This window comes from Tursiops truncatus, chromosome 17 (genome assembly GCF_011762595.2).
Source record: "Tursiops truncatus isolate mTurTru1 chromosome 17, mTurTru1.mat.Y, whole genome shotgun sequence".
In the NCBI taxonomy this organism is placed as follows: Eukaryota; Metazoa; Chordata; class Mammalia; order Artiodactyla; family Delphinidae; genus Tursiops; species Tursiops truncatus.
In genome coordinates, this window is record NC_047050.1 from 18,063,876 (window position 1) to 18,082,310 (window position 18,435).

Consider the following 18,435-nt stretch of genomic DNA (forward strand, 5'->3'; position numbering starts at 1 on the left):
ACCTAAATGAGACTTGGGATTCCGAGAGAATACCAAGGCAATTCTATGGGACACTAAGATAAAGTATTCAAAAGAACATCATGATATACATCTAAATCTTTTAGGCCTTCTCTGTGCGGTTTCTGGGTTAATCCTAGAGATCAGGTTCAAACACAACCCATCCCAAGTTCATTTGTAAAATGCCTCTTACTCCAAAATACCAAGCAAGATAGCACTTAAGAACTAAACGTTTATTAATAATGTTTAGTATTTTTTAAGGTTCAAAAATCAACATCTTATTTAAATACCTAACTAAAAGTTATGAAACTTAAATATACTTAACATTTAGGATTTTAAGTACCTTATTCAGAACTTTCGATAGTCTCTGTTATAGTTACATCAACTGAGTAGCATTCAGGAACTTACGGAAATGGGCTCATTCAACCCATACTGTTACCTTGAATTTCATCGTATTTTCTGCCTTTTCATGGCTGATCAGTGTGACAGTCTGGAATAATGCTAGTCAATATATGAAATGAAAAAGCACAGCATTTAGAGTCATAGCTGGGACTCTGATACAAATATTCGTAACTTTTTGGCTACATGACCTTGGGCAAGTCATTTACCTGCAGGAAATCGTTCACAGGGACCTTGTAAGACTCTAATGAGACGAGAAAGTTCTTTGTGTAAAGCAAATGTCTCGCATCCTACTATATTAAAAATCACATTTTAGTGTAGAGACGGAGCTCTGTAAGTGTGGCCTTCGATTTTCCCAGTGAGAGACTCAATGACTACCACTAAAGAACATCATATGACCTATGGCATAATTAACCTTTACAAAGAGGCCTTTAGTGGGATCTTACTATATATTTTTTAATGTGTTCGAGACACAGGAATTAAAATTTCCCCTAGTTCTTCCAATTAGTAAAGGCTAACATGTACGAAGCAGTTCCTATGTGCCAGGTACTGTACTAAGCACTTAAGGTAAATAAGCTCATCTCCTCCTCTGATGAGGTCAGTGCTGTGGTTCTACCCATTTTACAGATGAGGAAACCAGGGACACAGATTAGAGAAGAATTCCTCCATCAATCATGACCACAGCCAAAACTTCACCCATATTCACTGCATTCTATATACGCTGATATTTTCTCCTACTCCCATATGTCAGACCCCTGTAGAGGCTATGACAGAATCCTAAGTCCTTTCTGGTACTTTGGGGGTAAGAAGGACATGCTGGACATAGATAATTGATACACCTGGGATCATCGAACACAGCCTGATGGATCCTTACACTGTCCTGGCAGAATATGCCACGTCCACGGCTGCCTATGAAGTTGGAGAGAAGAGTCTACACCGCTTTGCAGAGCCTGGGGGAGGGCTGCGAGTGCACAGGTTGAGCCTAGGGAGCTGCTCACCACGACTCTTGGAATAGCTGTTGTACGAAAAGGGCACGCAGAGTATTTTCCAGATCTCCCAACCACACGGTCTTCACCCTAGCTTTGGCTCCAGCCACCGAAACACGTGGTTTGGACACGAATCTGGAGTCGATAATCTTTCTAGCACCCTGTGCTTCTCCCGCCTGCTCCAAAGTAGTCTGTCCTGTGTTCTGTTCCCTTAGGATTTGCTAGGAGATGAATCACGTGAGTTGATAAATCCGTTAACACCTAGAGGCGGTAACTGGGCATTGCTTACGTGGGGGTCTTCGATACCTCAGCCCTCAACAAGAGTGGCTCACTTGGGAATTTAAAAGCGCTGTGGCAGCTCCGTGGGAGGCTGTTCTGGAGAAGGTCCGTTTATTGTACTTCACAGGCTGCCTGCTGATGCGTGGAGCCAGCCGAGGCCAGCACCGAGGATGGCTTCAAAGGCTGCAGGTTCTAGTGGCAGCAAGTTTATTCAGCTGCACTTTGGACCTAAGCAGCAGAGGCCAGAGCAACATAGTAATTTCTTTGGGCCACAATGGTCAGAAAACTGTAACTGAAAAGTGCCCACGCAGGAGAGACTTACTTCATCTTTAAGTTTTCCTTAAAAACAGGAGCAGATTCAAAACCCGCGATAAGGCACTAACACAATTAACGAAGGCAGTAAAGCAGAGCGATGAATCTTACTTTGCAAAATGATTCCAAAGGCCTAAGATGAAAGAGACGAAGAAAAAACTTAATGGTGCAGCGTAAGACCTTCTGCCAGGTGGGTTCTTTGAGCACTGCGCCCCCCCCATTTCTATTATTAATTTCTCAGCAGATCTTTCTTTCACCACCATCACCAGCCAAAAATTCCACATAACTCAAGACAGTAATTTACTCATAAAGGAAACACACCTGCAACTTTATTAATAACCAACGTTTTTTTTTTATTAGAGCAGATACAGTTGTGAAAACTGTACATTATACATTTTGGTTTCAAGGATTATAAATAACGGAACTCGCAGGTAGGGAGTTCTTTTTCACAGCAAGAAACTTTAAATAAACAAAGTCATGTTTTATTAAGTACATTGGCAGACTTCATGTGCTGTCCAAAATGTAGAGTACAGTATAACAACCCATTAGAAAGAGCCTTTCATGTAAAATACAGCTGTGCACATTTTAGAAAAATACCAACAATTTGAGCTTTGTTTTTAAAAAAGCTTATAAATCATACATACATTTATAAATGGAACCAACATGCTCACTTTATAAACATATCCTTTATTATCTGTTACCCATTATTTTCCAAAGCATTACACATTCGAAATAAACACTTAAGATTAAATATTTTATTTAATTTTTTTAAAAAATCAGCTTTCCCAGCATCAAGAGCGATGGGGTGAGGAAGGAGCAGTGAGAATATTGAGACTGACACAGGAACTGAAACGTTTCTTGGGGGAAAACGTATACTTCCTAAATTTAAAAGTCAAAGCAAAATGTAAAAAATAAATAAATATACAAGTTGTAATTTTCATTTGCTCTCTTTCTGCTTTCTTCTTTATTCCATATTGGTCACACCCAGGATTCTCAACATATTGTACTTCTGCAAAAAACACCACTGCGTTACTGCCCTGCAGGTGACAAAGCATTCAGTCCACACCTGTGCTAATACGGGAATTGTCTCTCCTGCGTCGGAACAGTAGCAGATAAGGTAAAAAGAATCTGATTAAACCATGCAGATCGTGAAAATGTTTAGGAAGAGCTCCCTCTCCTCAGTAACGTCTTACCAAGATTGGACAGATAACTTACCTCCCCTGATTTTCTTTTTAAATAAGTATTTTTATAAAGACCACGTAGTTTCTCTAAATAAGCATGCTTCTGAGTAATAAAGAATAAATTATAAAACAGCAAAAAAATCAGATTATGTCAGAATAACAAAGGACTGCAAAAGACAGATACTTAAAAATTGTCTAAGCCTTTAAAATGTGAAATACAGTTACAAAAGGACTTTGAAAAACATGAAAGGCGTAAAATTGAGAAGCACTGATTTTAACAAAGCTTTATGCTCTACCTGAACGTATTCAACAAAAATTTAAGTTTGGGGGAGAAAAAAAAAGAGCAGTTATTAATAGCATCTTGCTTAACTTTCATGGGAATTAACATAGCTACTGACAAGATTTTATTTGGTTGGCAAAGTACGTCAGCAATGAAACTGAATCCTTTAAACACCGATTACTGCAATCCATGCAACATTTTGACTCTACTTCTTAGAATTCTCTCGTGTTTCAGCTTTTAAAATTTAGCACCTCCTAAGTGCGTAAATAATTCATCTCAGTAGTGTTAAAAATGTTTAAAGTTAAATTATTTTTAGGTAGGTGTAATGCCTTTCAAATTGCTAACTTTTAGCCTTTTACAGGTTTAGGAAGACTAAACGACACGAAGAATGATGTATTGCTATCAAAATAAACACATTTTCTCTAGCAGTCTGTTGTTTCTTTTCCTTGAGATGCGACACATGTGCTTCAGCCAGCCGGGACCGCATGTTGAAGATGACTATACATCGGATTTAAATAAACAGCAGAAATGAACATCATCGTGCACAAGCCAACGAAACCTTCTCTCCCGGGACGTTCCAGGAGATGAGAAAGCAGCAGGTCATGGCATAAGACTGGTGAGTGATGCGGCTACCTACTTCTTCTAATGAGACAGGAGTGAATGCTGGAACCACGGCCACAGCAACACAATCCTCCGACCGCATTCCTCGGGCAGTCGTTTGTTTCCCCAGCTCCCTACTAGAATCGTCAGATGGTAAAATAGTAAGGCAGCTGTTGACTTCCATCAAAAAAAAAAAAAAAATGCAGCTCCATACATTTCCAGTTTAGTCACACTCTGCTAGGACAGATGGAGTAGCCAATGCCAGGAACTTCGCCGGATGGGGCTGCTTCAGCAGATTTTAAAAAAGAATGATTATTAAGTTTTGCTCTCCAACATGGCTGCTTGCTTCAGCTCCCAGAGGACCCCAAAGCATTCCCAGGGGGACCGAACGGGTCCTCCGGCTGAATTTCCCCAGTTTCATCTCTCTCTCTGGTGATCCCATCCTAATTCCAAGCCTCCTTCCCTGTGTCTGAGTCTGACTGCGGTGTGCCATTTAAAGGGCTGATGACACCACCGCAGAGAACTGTGGGCTAACACCACTAGTTGTCATGACTTCACTGAAGGGTCAAAACAGTTACATCATTGAGTAACTATGTTGAATCGCATTCAGACACAGCCACAATTAAAGTGAAGGACAATACGTAGTTGTTAAAAAAAAAAAAATTGAATACGGGGAAAAAATGTTATATATTGTGATTTTATAGAGAAATGAAGGCTGTTCTTACCTTTTCCTAATTCCAATCAAGTTAGAAAGTGAACAAAAAGAATGGCCAACCCGATATTCAACAGCATGACGAGGACAATCATGATTGAATTAGGGCCCTGGAAACGAAATAGAACAAAACAAGTGTCACTTTTCCATGTTAACGGCAGTAGATAAATTAGCTCACAAAACCAATTACCAAAAATATTTAAAAAGACCCAACACAGCTGCAGTAAATAAGGTATGAAGAATGACGGCAGTTCCAAAAGGTATAAACTAAAAATAGCTAGGCTGTATTTAAATGGAGCCGTCTCTCAACTTTCACTTAAAGATGAATCCAGTCTTGATTAAAGCTAAAAAACGACTTAAAAAGTAATCGACTTCACCTCGAAACACTGGGCAACACTCTGGGTGAGACACAGCTCACCGTAAAGGGTTTAAAAACTGATGGGAATTAGATACGCATTTTTGTTAAGGTGTATGTAAGTCGTCGGATAAAGAAGAATCATTTCCTCATAAAGGCAGTTAGAAGGGGAGAGTGAAATCCGCAGACAATGAGGCTGCTCTGGAAAAGTTTAGGAAAAACTCAAAATGAGGTTCTTTGACTCTTGCTTTTCTTGCTTTTCCTGGGTTTCTTTTTAGGTAAAAGCTGCAAGTGGGAAATTGAGCCCTCTCAGAAGTTACTGTGCAGCTCTAATTTTTAATTCCTCTGCTTAAAGCCACAACGTTTCAGAAATCAGGTTACATTTTAACAAATCAGAGTCCTATTTTGCCAAATACTGCTATAAATAAATACCACATAGCCCAAGGTACCCAAAATTCATTTTTTTTTTTTAAAAAAAAACAAAGAAACCTTTTATGACCCATCTTTTTAGATCTGCCTGTGCTTGGCCATCTTTATTACAAAGATGCGATCTTGGTATTTACTATTAAAATAGTGTCTAATTCTTAAGTAGCATTAAAAGTGTTCTAAAAAGTGTTCTAAAACTTGCCATATAAGAGAGGTTGGGTAGGTAGTTTTATTCTCATTCTACAGATGAGGAAACAGTTGTACTATATTTGACTATCCAATGAGACTACAGTGAAACTGGGTCAGAGTCCTCATATGTCGTATTGATGTGATTTTTTTTGCGGGGAGGGGGTGGGTAAGTGAGCAAGGGAGACCGGAACTGCCACTGGTCCAGTGCTTATCTCGCAGGACCTAGGGCTTGAGTCTCATATCCTTCAAGGACATCTCCTTTCTGGATGAGGTCACAACCTCCTTGGTAGAGGTCAGAGTACCCTGTTCTTTACCCTAATGCTTCACACTTTACTGTCGTTTCTTGTTAACTGTCATCTTTCCCCCTAGACTGAGTTCCACAGGGGCACTGCCTTGTTTACCACTCTATACCCACACATAAGGGCTGCCCAGTTCATCCAGGCAACCAATATTTAATGAAAACCAATCCTTTGGTACTTTTCCAAGTACTATGGAGGTGGTGGTTGAACTGATATATTCACTGTATTAAATGAGGCACAGGGTGATTAATAAAATCAGGGTGAGAGAGAGGAGGAATAAAAATGGGTGCCCTTGATGTAGGGACTGTTAGGAAGAAGAAAAAGCCTAGTTCCTAAACCCCAAGTAAATGGGAGGAAAACAAACAATTCTTCACGGTGACTATTAGTTCCATTTTACAAAGCTCCGAGAGGGTAAATGTCTTGCCCAAGGTTACTCGAGCCAGTTTGAACAAATTAGAACTGGGATTAAACTTTAGTCTGTTCACTTCAGAGCTACATGTTCTTTTTATCTCTATTAAACCCACAGGCCTTAGTTTAAAAATAATTTCCCATCAACTTCTTTAAAATGGCATTTTCATCTACATCCTATGATACTGTAGTATCAGAAAAACATCAAATCTTGATAATGACCAATGGTTCTTTTAGTAGAGTTGTGTTCTCAACCTATGTAACTCCTCAGTCAGTCAATCATGGTTAACTTAGAACATATCAATAATGTAGGAAACTCTTATAACTCAGAAAATAATTGAGATGATCGTTCAACGTCATTACTCAGCATGGAGATTAAGGAAATGCTGTTACTACACAAACTGATTAGATCTTGCCATGAATGTGTTAAGAATTTTGGGATCGTCTCAACTCTTTTGGGTTAGTGGATTTCTTTTCATAATTCCTAAAGACAGTGATATGAAAGAAGTTGAGGAAAAGTAACAGGGTCAGAGCAATACAATGTGGAGTTCAGTGACTTACACGGACGCTAGGAAAGCGGAATAATAGAGTACCTTCGGTAAAGCTACTTTCAAAGACTTAAGGTGTGCCTGGACCTTTAACTCCCATTTCATAAATCCTTATAAGGTTCTATGAATTTCTAACCTTTTTGAATTGGTTAGTATTTTGGGCTTGTGTGTGTATATATATTTATATACCTAACACTATTGAACATGTATTTCTCGTATATATTCTAATATACAAATATATGTATATTTCTCCTACTAGTATAGCTCCATTATATAAAGCTATTTTTAAAGATGACTCAGTGAAGATGAGGGTAAACCAGCAATAAAAGACTCAAACAGCAACCAGGTAAAAAATAAGTTCTGGGATGCTATGTTTAATAGGCAGATACCAAGACGTCAGTGACCTCTGTGCTCTTCAGATACCTGGGCTGGGTACAGGGTGGAAAGCTTTAAGGTGAAGTCTCATAAATATGACTGTGGTGGCCAGTTGTAGCTTAAAATAGCAAAATGAAAAAAAAAAATCAGTCTTGATTTTCAAGACGGACTGGGACAGGTGTAATAAAAGAAGCTGTGGCAGGGCAAAGTGCGAGTCTTGTTTGGAAGAAACTTTCAGGCAGTTAGAAAATAAAGTGCAGGAAGTCAAAATATGGAAAGACGTTCTAACTCAAAATTTTTTTCTTCAAGATACTATCGCTCATTTAAAATTGTGAAGAATTTTCTGAAGAGTTAGTTAGTATAGTTTATGTTAAACCTCAAACTTCTCCAAAAACATGGAAAAAGCCAAGTTTAATTATATGTATTTATGGAATGTGTGTGTGTGTTTCAAACCTGATCTAACAGGGATAGGGATGCCTTAGGTTTTACGACAATTCAGAAGAAAGGTCGGGTAAATCTCAGACTCTGAGGCTGATCGGTGTAATTGCTAAGAGAAAAGTGCAGGTAGTTTTCAGGAGTTGAGATTCCTAAAAAGAAGACTCCTCACTAGTCTATTTGACGATAAGGTTCTAAAGATACCTCTACTGCCTCCTAGCCAAGCTGCCACACTGCAAAAATCCTACAAAAAATTCTGGCATCCCATAGCATTGAGTCCATAGGAGTCACAGACTGAAGGGATGGTGCACAGTGAGCCTTGCCAGGGCTTCCCTTCCCCTAAGTGTCAGCCTGTGTCCCAGAAGAGTCTCTGGATTTCTAGGAGATCAATATCTAGGGTGATCCTGAGGGTGGGTCAAAACCTACTGGAATATTTATGAACTATTTATGCTCCAACTAGTGTTAAGGCGAACTCAGTAACAGTCAACGCTCTTTGAATACTTACTTTGTGCTAGGCACTGTGCTGAGAACTTTATAAAGTATCAACTCATTTAATCTTTACCACAACCCTTGATACAGGTACAGATGAAAAAATCAAGTCACGGAGCAGTCAAGAAACTTGCCTAAGGTCATCGAGCTGGTAAGTAACACAGCTAGGATGTGAACCTGTGAAGTCTGGCGCCAGAGGCCCTACCGCTAGCCACTAGCCTACCCTGTCTCAGTAAGCTGGCTAAAATTGTGCAGATGGTTTGGTCAGCCACCCTACACGTGGCGATGCTGACTCAAGGTGGATCTCTCACAAAGATGGATTCAGTCTGCTTCCCCTCAGATGTCTGCTTTAGTGTGAACTCTGCCATGAATTTCCACGTTGTTATTTGTAAACTTCTAACTTACACAGTGTCTTTTTACCTCGAAATTGTATGCAGTGCTCTTTTGTTTTAAAGGCCATTCACTGCCTACCTTTAGGATGATTTTGTCACTTCCTAACTCTCTGTGAAGAAAACAGTTATAAGGGGTGCGAGAGGCAGCTTTATGTTATTAAGGAAGAGAAGGTTAATTGTGAAAGTCTCCGCACGAAGGTGCCAACTCAGTCCTGCCTTCCGGCAGAGGTGCAGAGCTGCTGGCCTCCCTTCTCTCTTGGGGTGTTTAGGGGAACCCTAGAGACCGGCCTGCAGAGCTGCACGATGCTTGGCCAACTCCCAGAATCTGACTGTTTCGCACATTCGTTAAGACAGATGCTGTTTCTGAACAAGAAGGCTGTGAATTTACCAAATATACCTATTAGTAACGTTTTACAGAAAGACAACTAGGTAGCTCATCTAATATGAGGAACACTGGGGCACACGCTTCCCCTTGGGGAGTTCTGGAAATCAACTGAACCCCACTACTGGGTACCCGAAGGTATAAACGATAATAGCCTTGCATTGCCTGAATCTCCCCTTTGTAAATCAGGCAAACCAATACTAATACGTAGGTGAGGCTTTACTAACCTATGGCTATAAATGCTGAAAGCCAAATAAGAAGTGAGTTATCACATTTAACAAATTCAGTAGTGATGATATTAGCACAGACAGTTATAATATCAGGATACTGACATACCAGTGTTAAAATATTTTAAAAGATGAATGCTCACTGAACAGTCTCAAAGTTATTGTTTTGAAAACCATTTATCTACATGGAGGTTGACTCTCAGAAAGTTAACCTGATTTATTCATATTTAGATAATTAAAATGGTGAGAATTTTAAAAAGGTGGGAACCTGTGTTGATAGATATTAGCAAAATAAACCTAAGAAATTTCAAATATAAGTTAATTAAAAAATGAATTTCAATGTCTAACCCTATGAGTAGATAGAACAGTAAGAATTTTTTCTTAAAGGTAAGAAACTGATGGATGTATTGTTGGCCAAAATATTAATCCACACCTTTATGCAAATGTTTCTGAAATTACTAGTAAATACTGGGTCAGCTATGGCTTCCTCCCTAAATGACAATCTTTTCCAAAGGCATATGACTAGGTCAACAGATCAGTCAGCTTTTTATCAAAAATTACTTAGCTTCAGATTTTATAAATGCTACAGAATTTGATAAAATACTAATTCCTTTTATCATTAACAAATCTCATGGAATGAGGATGTAATAACAAAAACCTTAAATGCTCCAGACTCATAATAAAACTAGCATCTACCAGAAAACTGAAATTTTAGGAGAACTGACACTCGGAGGAGTTAGAAGACCAAAGTGATTTTCTTAAACAGTTGAAAAATTTCACTTCTCATATGGGAAAGAAAAAGTTCTAGCTGCAAAGCCTGGCCATTAAATAAAATCCACACTATTTATGAGAATAATTCATAATAGCTAGAAAAGATGTTCTTTTGTCTAAAGATGCTGACCATTGTGGGTGCAGAGTCAAAAGGCAGGTTAAGGACTTAGCAAATGGCAGTGGAGCCCTCCTCCTGGTTAGAGCACAGGCGCAGGGGGCAGGTGGGCCGTGATTCCTTCCCAGCCCTCAGAATTAGCTATTGTTATGGACTGCATATTTGGATCTATCCCCTGCCCCCAAATTCATCCACTGAAGCCCTAACCCCCAATGTGATGGTATTTGGAGGTGGAACCTTTGGGAGAGAATCAGCTCATGAGGGTGGAGCCCTCAGGATGGGATTAGTGCCCTTCCAAGAAGAGACGCCAGAGAGCTTGTTTCCTCTCAGTCCCGTGAGGACACAGGGAGAAGACGGCCTGTGTTCTATGGACCAGGAAGTAAGTGGCTTCTCACCAGACACTGAATCTGCTGGTGCCTTGATCTTGGGACTCCTGAGCCTTCAGAACTGTGAGAAATAAATGTTTGCTGTTTAGACCACCCAGTCTAGGGTAGTTTTGTTATAGCAGCCAGAGCTAATAAGACAGCTACCATGTAGTCCTTTTTTTTTTTTACGGTGGTGCCTCACAGCTTGTGGGATCTTAGTTCCCTGACCAGGGATCGAACCCCGGCCCTCGGCAGTGAAAGTGAAACAGGACAGAAGGGGGCAGGGCACAACCTTTAAAAGAATGATATAGCCATAGTACATGACAAAGACTGGTTAGAACCAACTAGGTCCAAGATGGCAGAAGATCTGACTTCCAGAAGACCTTAAGCCTCATTGCATGCTCATTGTAATGTATCACCATATGCTAAATGACACATCCACCAGCGCCACGACAGTTCCGAGGCCAACCATAAAAGGTCACAAAGTGGGCGGTGACCCAATTCCTGGAAATCCCCGGCCCTTCCCCCAAAGTTGGAATAATCCACTCATTAGCCTATGAAATTACCAGCCCATAAAAATGAACCACCCCATATTTCGAAGCCTCTTGCCTTCCAAGATGGCCCACACTCTGTCTGTGGAGTGTGTTTTCCTCTAAATAAATCTATCACTTTGTCTCCGAATTCTTTCACAACGAAGAAAGAACCTTAAATCCACCGGGAACAAAAGTGCAGAGTCCTAACCACTGGACCGCCAGGGAATTCAACAGCTACCATGAAGCTCACCAAGAAGTGCTGGTAAAGGCTTGTAAAAGTGGAGCTGCAACAAGCTAGTCACGTCAGCCTACCTGCATGAAGCCTGAGGGTTGGCCGAGTGAGCACAGAGGAATTTCTGCCCGAGAGCCCACTGTGGCTCAAGCTACCAGTGCTAGGCTCTACTCTGCACAGCCCGGTGCTCCCAGGGACTTTTGCTAAGCGTAGGTGCAAATCGTCATCATCAAGGCGCAGATGCCCCACGCTGCCACCCGAAAGAACCAAAAGGAGCAGAAGTGAGAGAAAAACACGTCTCGCACGACTTACCGAATTGGCTTCTTTTTCCAAAGCAGGGCACGAATCGTTGCTTGCTGGGTTCTTTGGTATAGCAAGTTCAGACTTCTTAGCTTTTGGCTCAGCTTTGCTTTCTTTGGCAACTGGTTTTGTCACAGATTTAGGGGGACTCCACCTGTTGGGCGATGGCTTGTGCACCAGCGCCGAGGAAGACTGGCTTGGCCCTTCCTCTTCTTCCACGTCCTCCGGGGGGTACTGGGGGGCGTTCAGTTTCACGTAGTAGCCGTGATACTGAGAGTGCAGCTCCCCGTTACTGGGGTTAGGGACATGGTGACGGCCAGAGTACCTGGAGTGGGGCACAGCCGCTCCCACCTCCTTCGTGGGAGCCTTGGAGGTCAAGGGCTTATTGACGGTGGCCGTCACCTGCTCCTCGGCTGCACTCCTTTTGTCTTGGTTGAGTCTGGCCCCTGAGCTGGGATTCTGCTTCTTCACGGGCTTTGGGGAGGGAGAGCCGCCTTGTTTGGGACTTGCCTCGGGAGACGCTGGGGGTGTCGTGCCTTTGCGATAAAAATGAGGAGATTCCTTTGGTGTAGGTGGCTTTTCCGGGACCTTTTCTTCTGGATTTTCTTTAGCATCTACACCTTCCTGAAATCTCTGTTTGACATAATCTGGACCTGGGGAGAAAGGGGACAACACGAGGGAAGGCGATAAAAAATAATAAGGCATAAAGGCTTGTTCCTCATGGCTCTACTCATATATTATTTTGCTAAATCAGCTTAGCCTTTTCTCTTTTTGTTTTAAACATATTTATGAGGCTTCGACTAAGCATAAGGACGTTTCATTCCCTGGGAGAAAAGATTATTTCCTGATTAAAAGTTTTTAAGTTAATATATACCATTATGTACACTACTGGGATAGCCACAAAAGTGAAACAGTCCTGCTTTTCGCTGCTGGTAGAATACAGAGGCAGAATTCATATGCACAGAGCACTGGAGACAGCACCATAATTAATCTGAACGTTCCAATTTACATGGTATAACTAAAATACAGAGTATACACTCATATACAGAAATAAACTGACTCGTATGTTTAATATGTAATATATTAGAACCCTTAAGTATATTAATGTTTAATAAAGTCTCTACACTGTCAGTGGAGAACATGCAGATAACATAGTTTTAATGACCCTTCATCAAAGGAGCATTTAAACTGCCTAGTTAGGAACAACTTCTGAGCTTTAGGTTACACTTTATAAGATGACTTACTCGGAGTCCCTTCACAGCCTGGGTTTGCATCAGCAGCGTTTCTGCAGGCATCAAAGTCAAGACAAGGCAGTTGTCTTTGGCTCTGTAGTCTCAGGATTTTTTTTTTCTTTTTCTGAGTACTTTAGAATTGTGTAACAATCATATGTTATTTTCATAAATAGAAGAAAATTTCACTTAAAAAAAGGGACCCTGGTGCCATTGTTATTTTATGGGTAGATTTTGGAGGGAGTGGGGGTGTAAGGAGAATGTGCATCACAAGATGGTACTGGCAGTGAGCGCTTATTTAAGGAGGCCAGTGGTCCAGAGAAGGGCCTTTCTGGGGCCCTCAGAGACATGCTCCAAGGCAGTGCCCTTCTTTCTAGGCACTTTGCCCCTCAGCCCCTCCCCAGTAACCGGGTCCTGTGCATCCTTTGGCCACCACTTCACCCATCAGCCATTTTTCATCACAGCAAGTCAAGGTCACACAGTCCAGCTGGCCCTCTTCTCCGCAAAGGGGCAGGAGCTGACAATGTCATCTCTGGAGTACCCAAGGAAGAAATCACCCACCAACTTGCTTACAGGAGCTGACCAGCTCTTGTCAACTCCAGAGCACTGCATCTGTTCGCTTCCCTTCCTGTCTCTACTCCCACCTCTCAGCCCAGAGGGGCTGAAGAACAATTATCCTTAAAATTGTTAAAAGTACATACTGCCTCCACCAACAGATGAATGGATAAAGAAGAGGTTTTATACACACACACGTGGAATACTACTCAGACATAAAAGAACGCAAGTTTCCCATGTGCAGCAACATGGATGGACTTGGAGGGCATTATGCTAAGTGAAATAAGTCAGAGAAAAACAAATACTGTATGGTGTCACTTATGGAATCTAAAAGATACAACCAACTAGGAAATATAACAGAAAAGCAGCAGACTCACAGATATACAGAGAACAAACTACTGGGTACCAGTGGGGGGGGGGGGGGAGGGAGGGAGGGAGGGGCACTATAAGGTGGGGGAGTAGAAGAACTACTGGGTGTAGGATAGGCTCAAGGATGTATTGTACAACAAGGGGGGTATAGCCAATATCTTGTAATAACTGTAAATAGAAAATAACCTTTAAAAATTGTGTAAAAATAGGGCTTCCCTGGTGGCGCAGTGGTTGAGAGTCTGCCTGCCGATGCAGGGGACGCGGGTTCGTGCCCCGGTCCGGAAAGATCCCACATGCCGCGGAGCAGCTGGGCCCGTGAGCCATGGCCGCTGAGCCTGCGCGTCTGGAGCCTGTGCTCCGCAACGGGAGAGGCCACAGCAGTGAGAGGCTCGCGTACCGCAAAAAAAAAAAAAAAAAAAAGAAAGAAAATTGTGTAAAAATAAAAAATTTCAAAAAGGTAAACAAAAAAATTACATTACTACCGACTTGTAATTGCTCTTCCCATGTTGTGAGACTACCATTTATTATACAAGGCACTTTCCAAAATGTAAAAGCCTCAGCAAGATCTTAGGAAGCAGGCAATATTCCGATTTCACTGATACGGAAACAGCTGTAGCAGCTGAAAAACCCAAAGTCACACAGCTCCTGTGTATCCTTAAGATAAAATATAATGCAACATGGAATACACTAAGCCCAGAAATGAGAATCCCCAAGGACCCACATTTATAGCTTGTACTCAGGGCCAAAAGCATAAGAGCATTATCTCATATTCCATCCTCCAGAAGACAAAGCCAAACAGGGTTCAAATTTCCCAAACAGGTCAACACCGCCAACAACTGCGATTTCCTTTCCTAAACTTGGTTAAGTACCCCCTTTAAAAAAGTTGGCAATTTTCTTTTACATCCTCCATTAAAAACGGCAGTATGATTTCTTGGCACAGAGATGTATCTCACTTGAGTGAAGAAAAGAGGCAACTGCAATTATTCAGAAGGTGCTTTGTTTCTGGATTCTTCCTTGGTGTTGTGACTGGGACATACCACCAAGAGGAAGAAGCATCGGCAGCACCAGAAAGCGACATTCTTCATCAACAGGCTTGCCCCTACTTTCAAAAACCCATGAAGAACATTTATACTGGCCTTTCATGGAGAAGCCCCTCCTCTGCAGTGTACCATTTACATATTTTCCTCCCACCCCTCTACCCCAGATTTCATCAGAACTTGGTTTCATTTGTGCTTCTCTGTTATCCAATTTTAGAGCATTACTGAAATACCCATCTAGGCATGGTAGTAAGTGTTCCGTGCAAAGGTAATTAATAGTCAAGGCTCTTGGAGCCAATCATTTTTCATTTAAGCCGCCTAACTCTGAAACACAAATTACGAAGTACTTTTAATGTTTTCAGTCTAAGGGGTCAGTGCAAAAGTTAATTTCGCAAATCCTTCTCTCTCGAGATTAAGTCATATTAAAAGCTAATGTTTAAATACACACAACAGAAAAGAACGGGAAAAAATAATCTCTGGCAAACATGACTAGTTATGTACTCGATGTTGGAAGGAGAAGACAGTCACTGAACCACGAGAAATAAAGCTGTCACAAAGCCTATGTGCTCCATTTTGAAAAGGTGAGACCCTAACAGTGACGCTTACAAGTTCAGGATTTATCTGGGTAACCACTGGTCTCACCTGCGTTTACTGCAGAAAGCAGACGAGAAGCTGAAATGGGAGCTGCTCTGACAGATCCCAGCAAGCGCCAGCTGCCAGCGAGGGATGAGACTCTGCTGAAACGCTAACAGCGACAAGAGATCGTTTATTTGGGAGGAAACTCAGGCAATTCAGTAAGAGCGGGTCCAAGAAAAATAATTTTTTAAAAAGTGATATGCTTTAGTTATCTGGAAAAAGAACAAAGACTTACAAATACCTGAAGACAAAGCACAGTTTCAAATGCTCTTTGTAAAGAGTAAGTAGAACTCTGCCTACCTCTTAATTTATGCTATCATTAATAGGCCAAGCAGAGAATGATTTGGCCACTGGAGGATTTTGTAGTAACCGACTTACGAAGCTTTATGTTGGATTCCATTGAATGTATTTATTATGTTTATGAACTCCCAAATACTGGTCTAACCACTCCTTTAGATCTTTAGAAATCTCATGCATTGCTCCTTTGCACAGTTTTCCTGTCTTAAATGTCTTAGGAAAGGCATTTCTTGTGCCCTATCTCCTAAGACGTGGTTTTCAGGCGTATTCAACTCAGTTTTATTTACAGGGCTTCTGATGATATTCAAAACCTGTTGAGCTCAAAGAATTTACCAGCACCACCTTTCAGATGAAAAAATCCCCCCCAGCTTTACTATGCGTTAAAAATTGGCTGGATAAGGGAATAAAGGCACTCCAAAGCAGTCAATCCACATTTGCTGCCCATCAGAGGTACCTGGGGTGCGATTCCCAGAGAATTTAATAAGTATGAATCGAAGCCTAGAAATCTTGATGTTTAACAAATGCTCCAGGTAACTCTCATGTACCCAGTATTGGCATTTAAAAGCATGGCAAATTTGGGATTGACATGTAAACACTGCTATATTTAAAACAGAAAACCAGGGACTTCCCTGGTGGTGCAGTGGTCAAGAATCCACCTGCCAATGCAGGGGACATGGGTTCAATCCCTGGTCCAGGAAGATCCCACATGATGCAGAGCAACTAAGCCCATGCGCTCTACTACTGAGCCTTCGCTCTAGAGCCCACACGCCACAACTACTGAAGCCCGTGTGCTCCAGGACCCGAGTGCTGCAACTACTGAGCTCGCGTGCTGCAACTACTGAAGCCTGCATGCCTAGAGCCTGTGCTCCGCAACAAGAGAAGCCACTGCAATGAGATGCCTGTGCACCGCAACAAAGAGTAGCCCCCGCTCACCACAACGAGAGAAAGCCTGCGCACAGCAACGAAGACCCAACGCAGCCAAAGATAGATAATAAAAAAAAAAATAAAAATTAAAATAAATAAAATAAAATAACCAACAAGAACCTACTGTATAGCACAAGGAACTCCCCTCAGTATTCTGTAATAACCTAAATGGGTAAAGAATCTGAAAAAGAATAGATCCGTGTATATGTATAACTGAATCACTCTGCTGTACACCTGAAACTAACATTGTTAATCAACTATACTCCAATATAAAATAAAAATTTAAATAAATGAAAAAAAAGCACCTGGGCGAGACCTTGAAATAAAGACTTCTGACTCAAAAAAAAAAAAATTAATTAAAAAAAAAATTAAAGTGTGGCAAAATGTATGTTGACTAGAGGTAGACCCAACTCCAGCCTCCCTTACCTGCATCCAGCTGGAAGTGGTTCCAGCATGGCGTAGTCAACTGGGGACTGGCCAGCTACCTGAGGATACACACTTAGATTTTACAGAGTAAGATTAAGTGCTTTTAAAACAAGATATTTAGTATAACGCAGAGGGCAAAAGTTTTTCCTGGACAAGTTTCTTGGAAGGCACACGGTGTGACTACTACTTGTCTGTGTAGTAATGTGCGTCAGTGTTGCAATGCCAAGCAGCATAAAGTTGATGAGATGCAGCAGTTCATTAAAAAGACTAGTCAGAATATCACCGAGGAGGGAAATTATGAGAAGTGTTGATAGCTGTCGCAGTCAGCATTTTTGTCGGTTTTTACAGACAGTATTTCTAAATCCTAAGGGATTTTTTTTCTCCCCTGGGGATTTAGTATTGGGACGATGTCAGAGACGGGTCACCTGCTCACTGACATGCCGCACAACACGAAACAACAACACTGAGCACGTGTCATGCCCACACACAGAAAGGTTACACGTCACAGCTGGCATGAACGGCGGATGGAAACAGCAGGGCGTTCAGCTAGTTCTTCATAGGTGAGCCTCAGGGAAACGGCTGTGGGCAGAGGAAGCACCACGGAGACTCCTCCAAACAAATGTCTACCAGGGCAGTGCTGATGCCAAATGCTTTGTAGCAACATCAGAAGTCATTAAATAGATAGCAGGATTTTTCTGCGGAGACTGCCAATCAGTAAAAGAAGACCAGACTGAAAGATTTTTTAAAAAATTATATAACCGATAGCAGGATCCCTTTTATATTCCATGTGGAAAGAATGCTACATTCCCACAGGACTTTAGAGTCCCATCGGTAACAATACCGCAACTTCTGAGAACACAGCCACAGCCCTGTTGTCCGCAATCCGTGGGACACCCAGCCCAGGGCCCCTTGCACATGGTGGGCTTTCAATACACACGTGTGTGGAACGGGATACACTGGAATGCCTAAGTGGTAAGAATAACCAGCAAACCCATGAATTATTAATTTCACGTCAACTAGTGGATTATTCAGTTTTCCTTTTTCTATGAAAAAAATTTATTCAGAATTTTGGGTCTGGAAAGTGAGTTTAGAAGGCATCTATTCCAGGATGCTTCTTTCTTCTTAACCAAAAGTATTACATATTAATGATAGGCACGGACAATTCTTAAGACTTCCAATCCATACCAGAGCTTAGTTATCACTGTCTCAAAATAATCTAGACTAAAAGACTTCACTTTAAGTAATCAACACGCTGTGTGTGTGTGTGTGTGTGTGTGTGTGTGTGTGTGTGTTACACCCTGTTTGTCTCCCTGCCCCTCACAAATTCATATGTTGAAGCCCTAACCCCCAATGTGATGTTATTGGAGGTGTGGCC

At 41.5% G+C, this 18,435-nt stretch overlaps 1 protein-coding gene and 1 long non-coding RNA gene across 3 annotated transcripts in view; one reads left to right on the forward strand and one right to left on the reverse strand.

Annotated features, from left to right (window-relative positions):
* Positions 1-1,463: 1,463 nt before the first annotated feature.
* Positions 1,464-13,777, forward strand: LOC109548295 (uncharacterized). The gene is made up of 4 exons (XR_012327218.1): positions 1,464-2,163; positions 2,962-3,090; positions 3,886-4,050; positions 8,361-13,777. It is a non-coding gene; the product is annotated as an uncharacterized lncRNA (long non-coding RNA).
* Positions 4,042-18,435, reverse strand: part of JPH1 (junctophilin 1) — a 78,069-nt gene continuing 63,675 nt past the window's right edge. The window contains exons 4-6 of one of the 2 annotated variants that reach the window (XM_073794528.1): positions 11,600-12,240; positions 4,760-4,856; positions 4,042-4,320 (exon numbers count right to left, since the gene is read on the reverse strand). In XM_073794528.1, coding sequence (XP_073650629.1) covers positions 4,776-4,856; positions 11,600-12,240 — 722 coding nt within the window. In that variant the 3' untranslated portion in view covers positions 4,042-4,320; positions 4,760-4,775. The remainder of the gene's footprint in view (positions 4,321-4,759; positions 4,857-11,599; positions 12,241-18,435) is intronic. The other variant, XM_073794527.1, reaches the window with a different exon arrangement.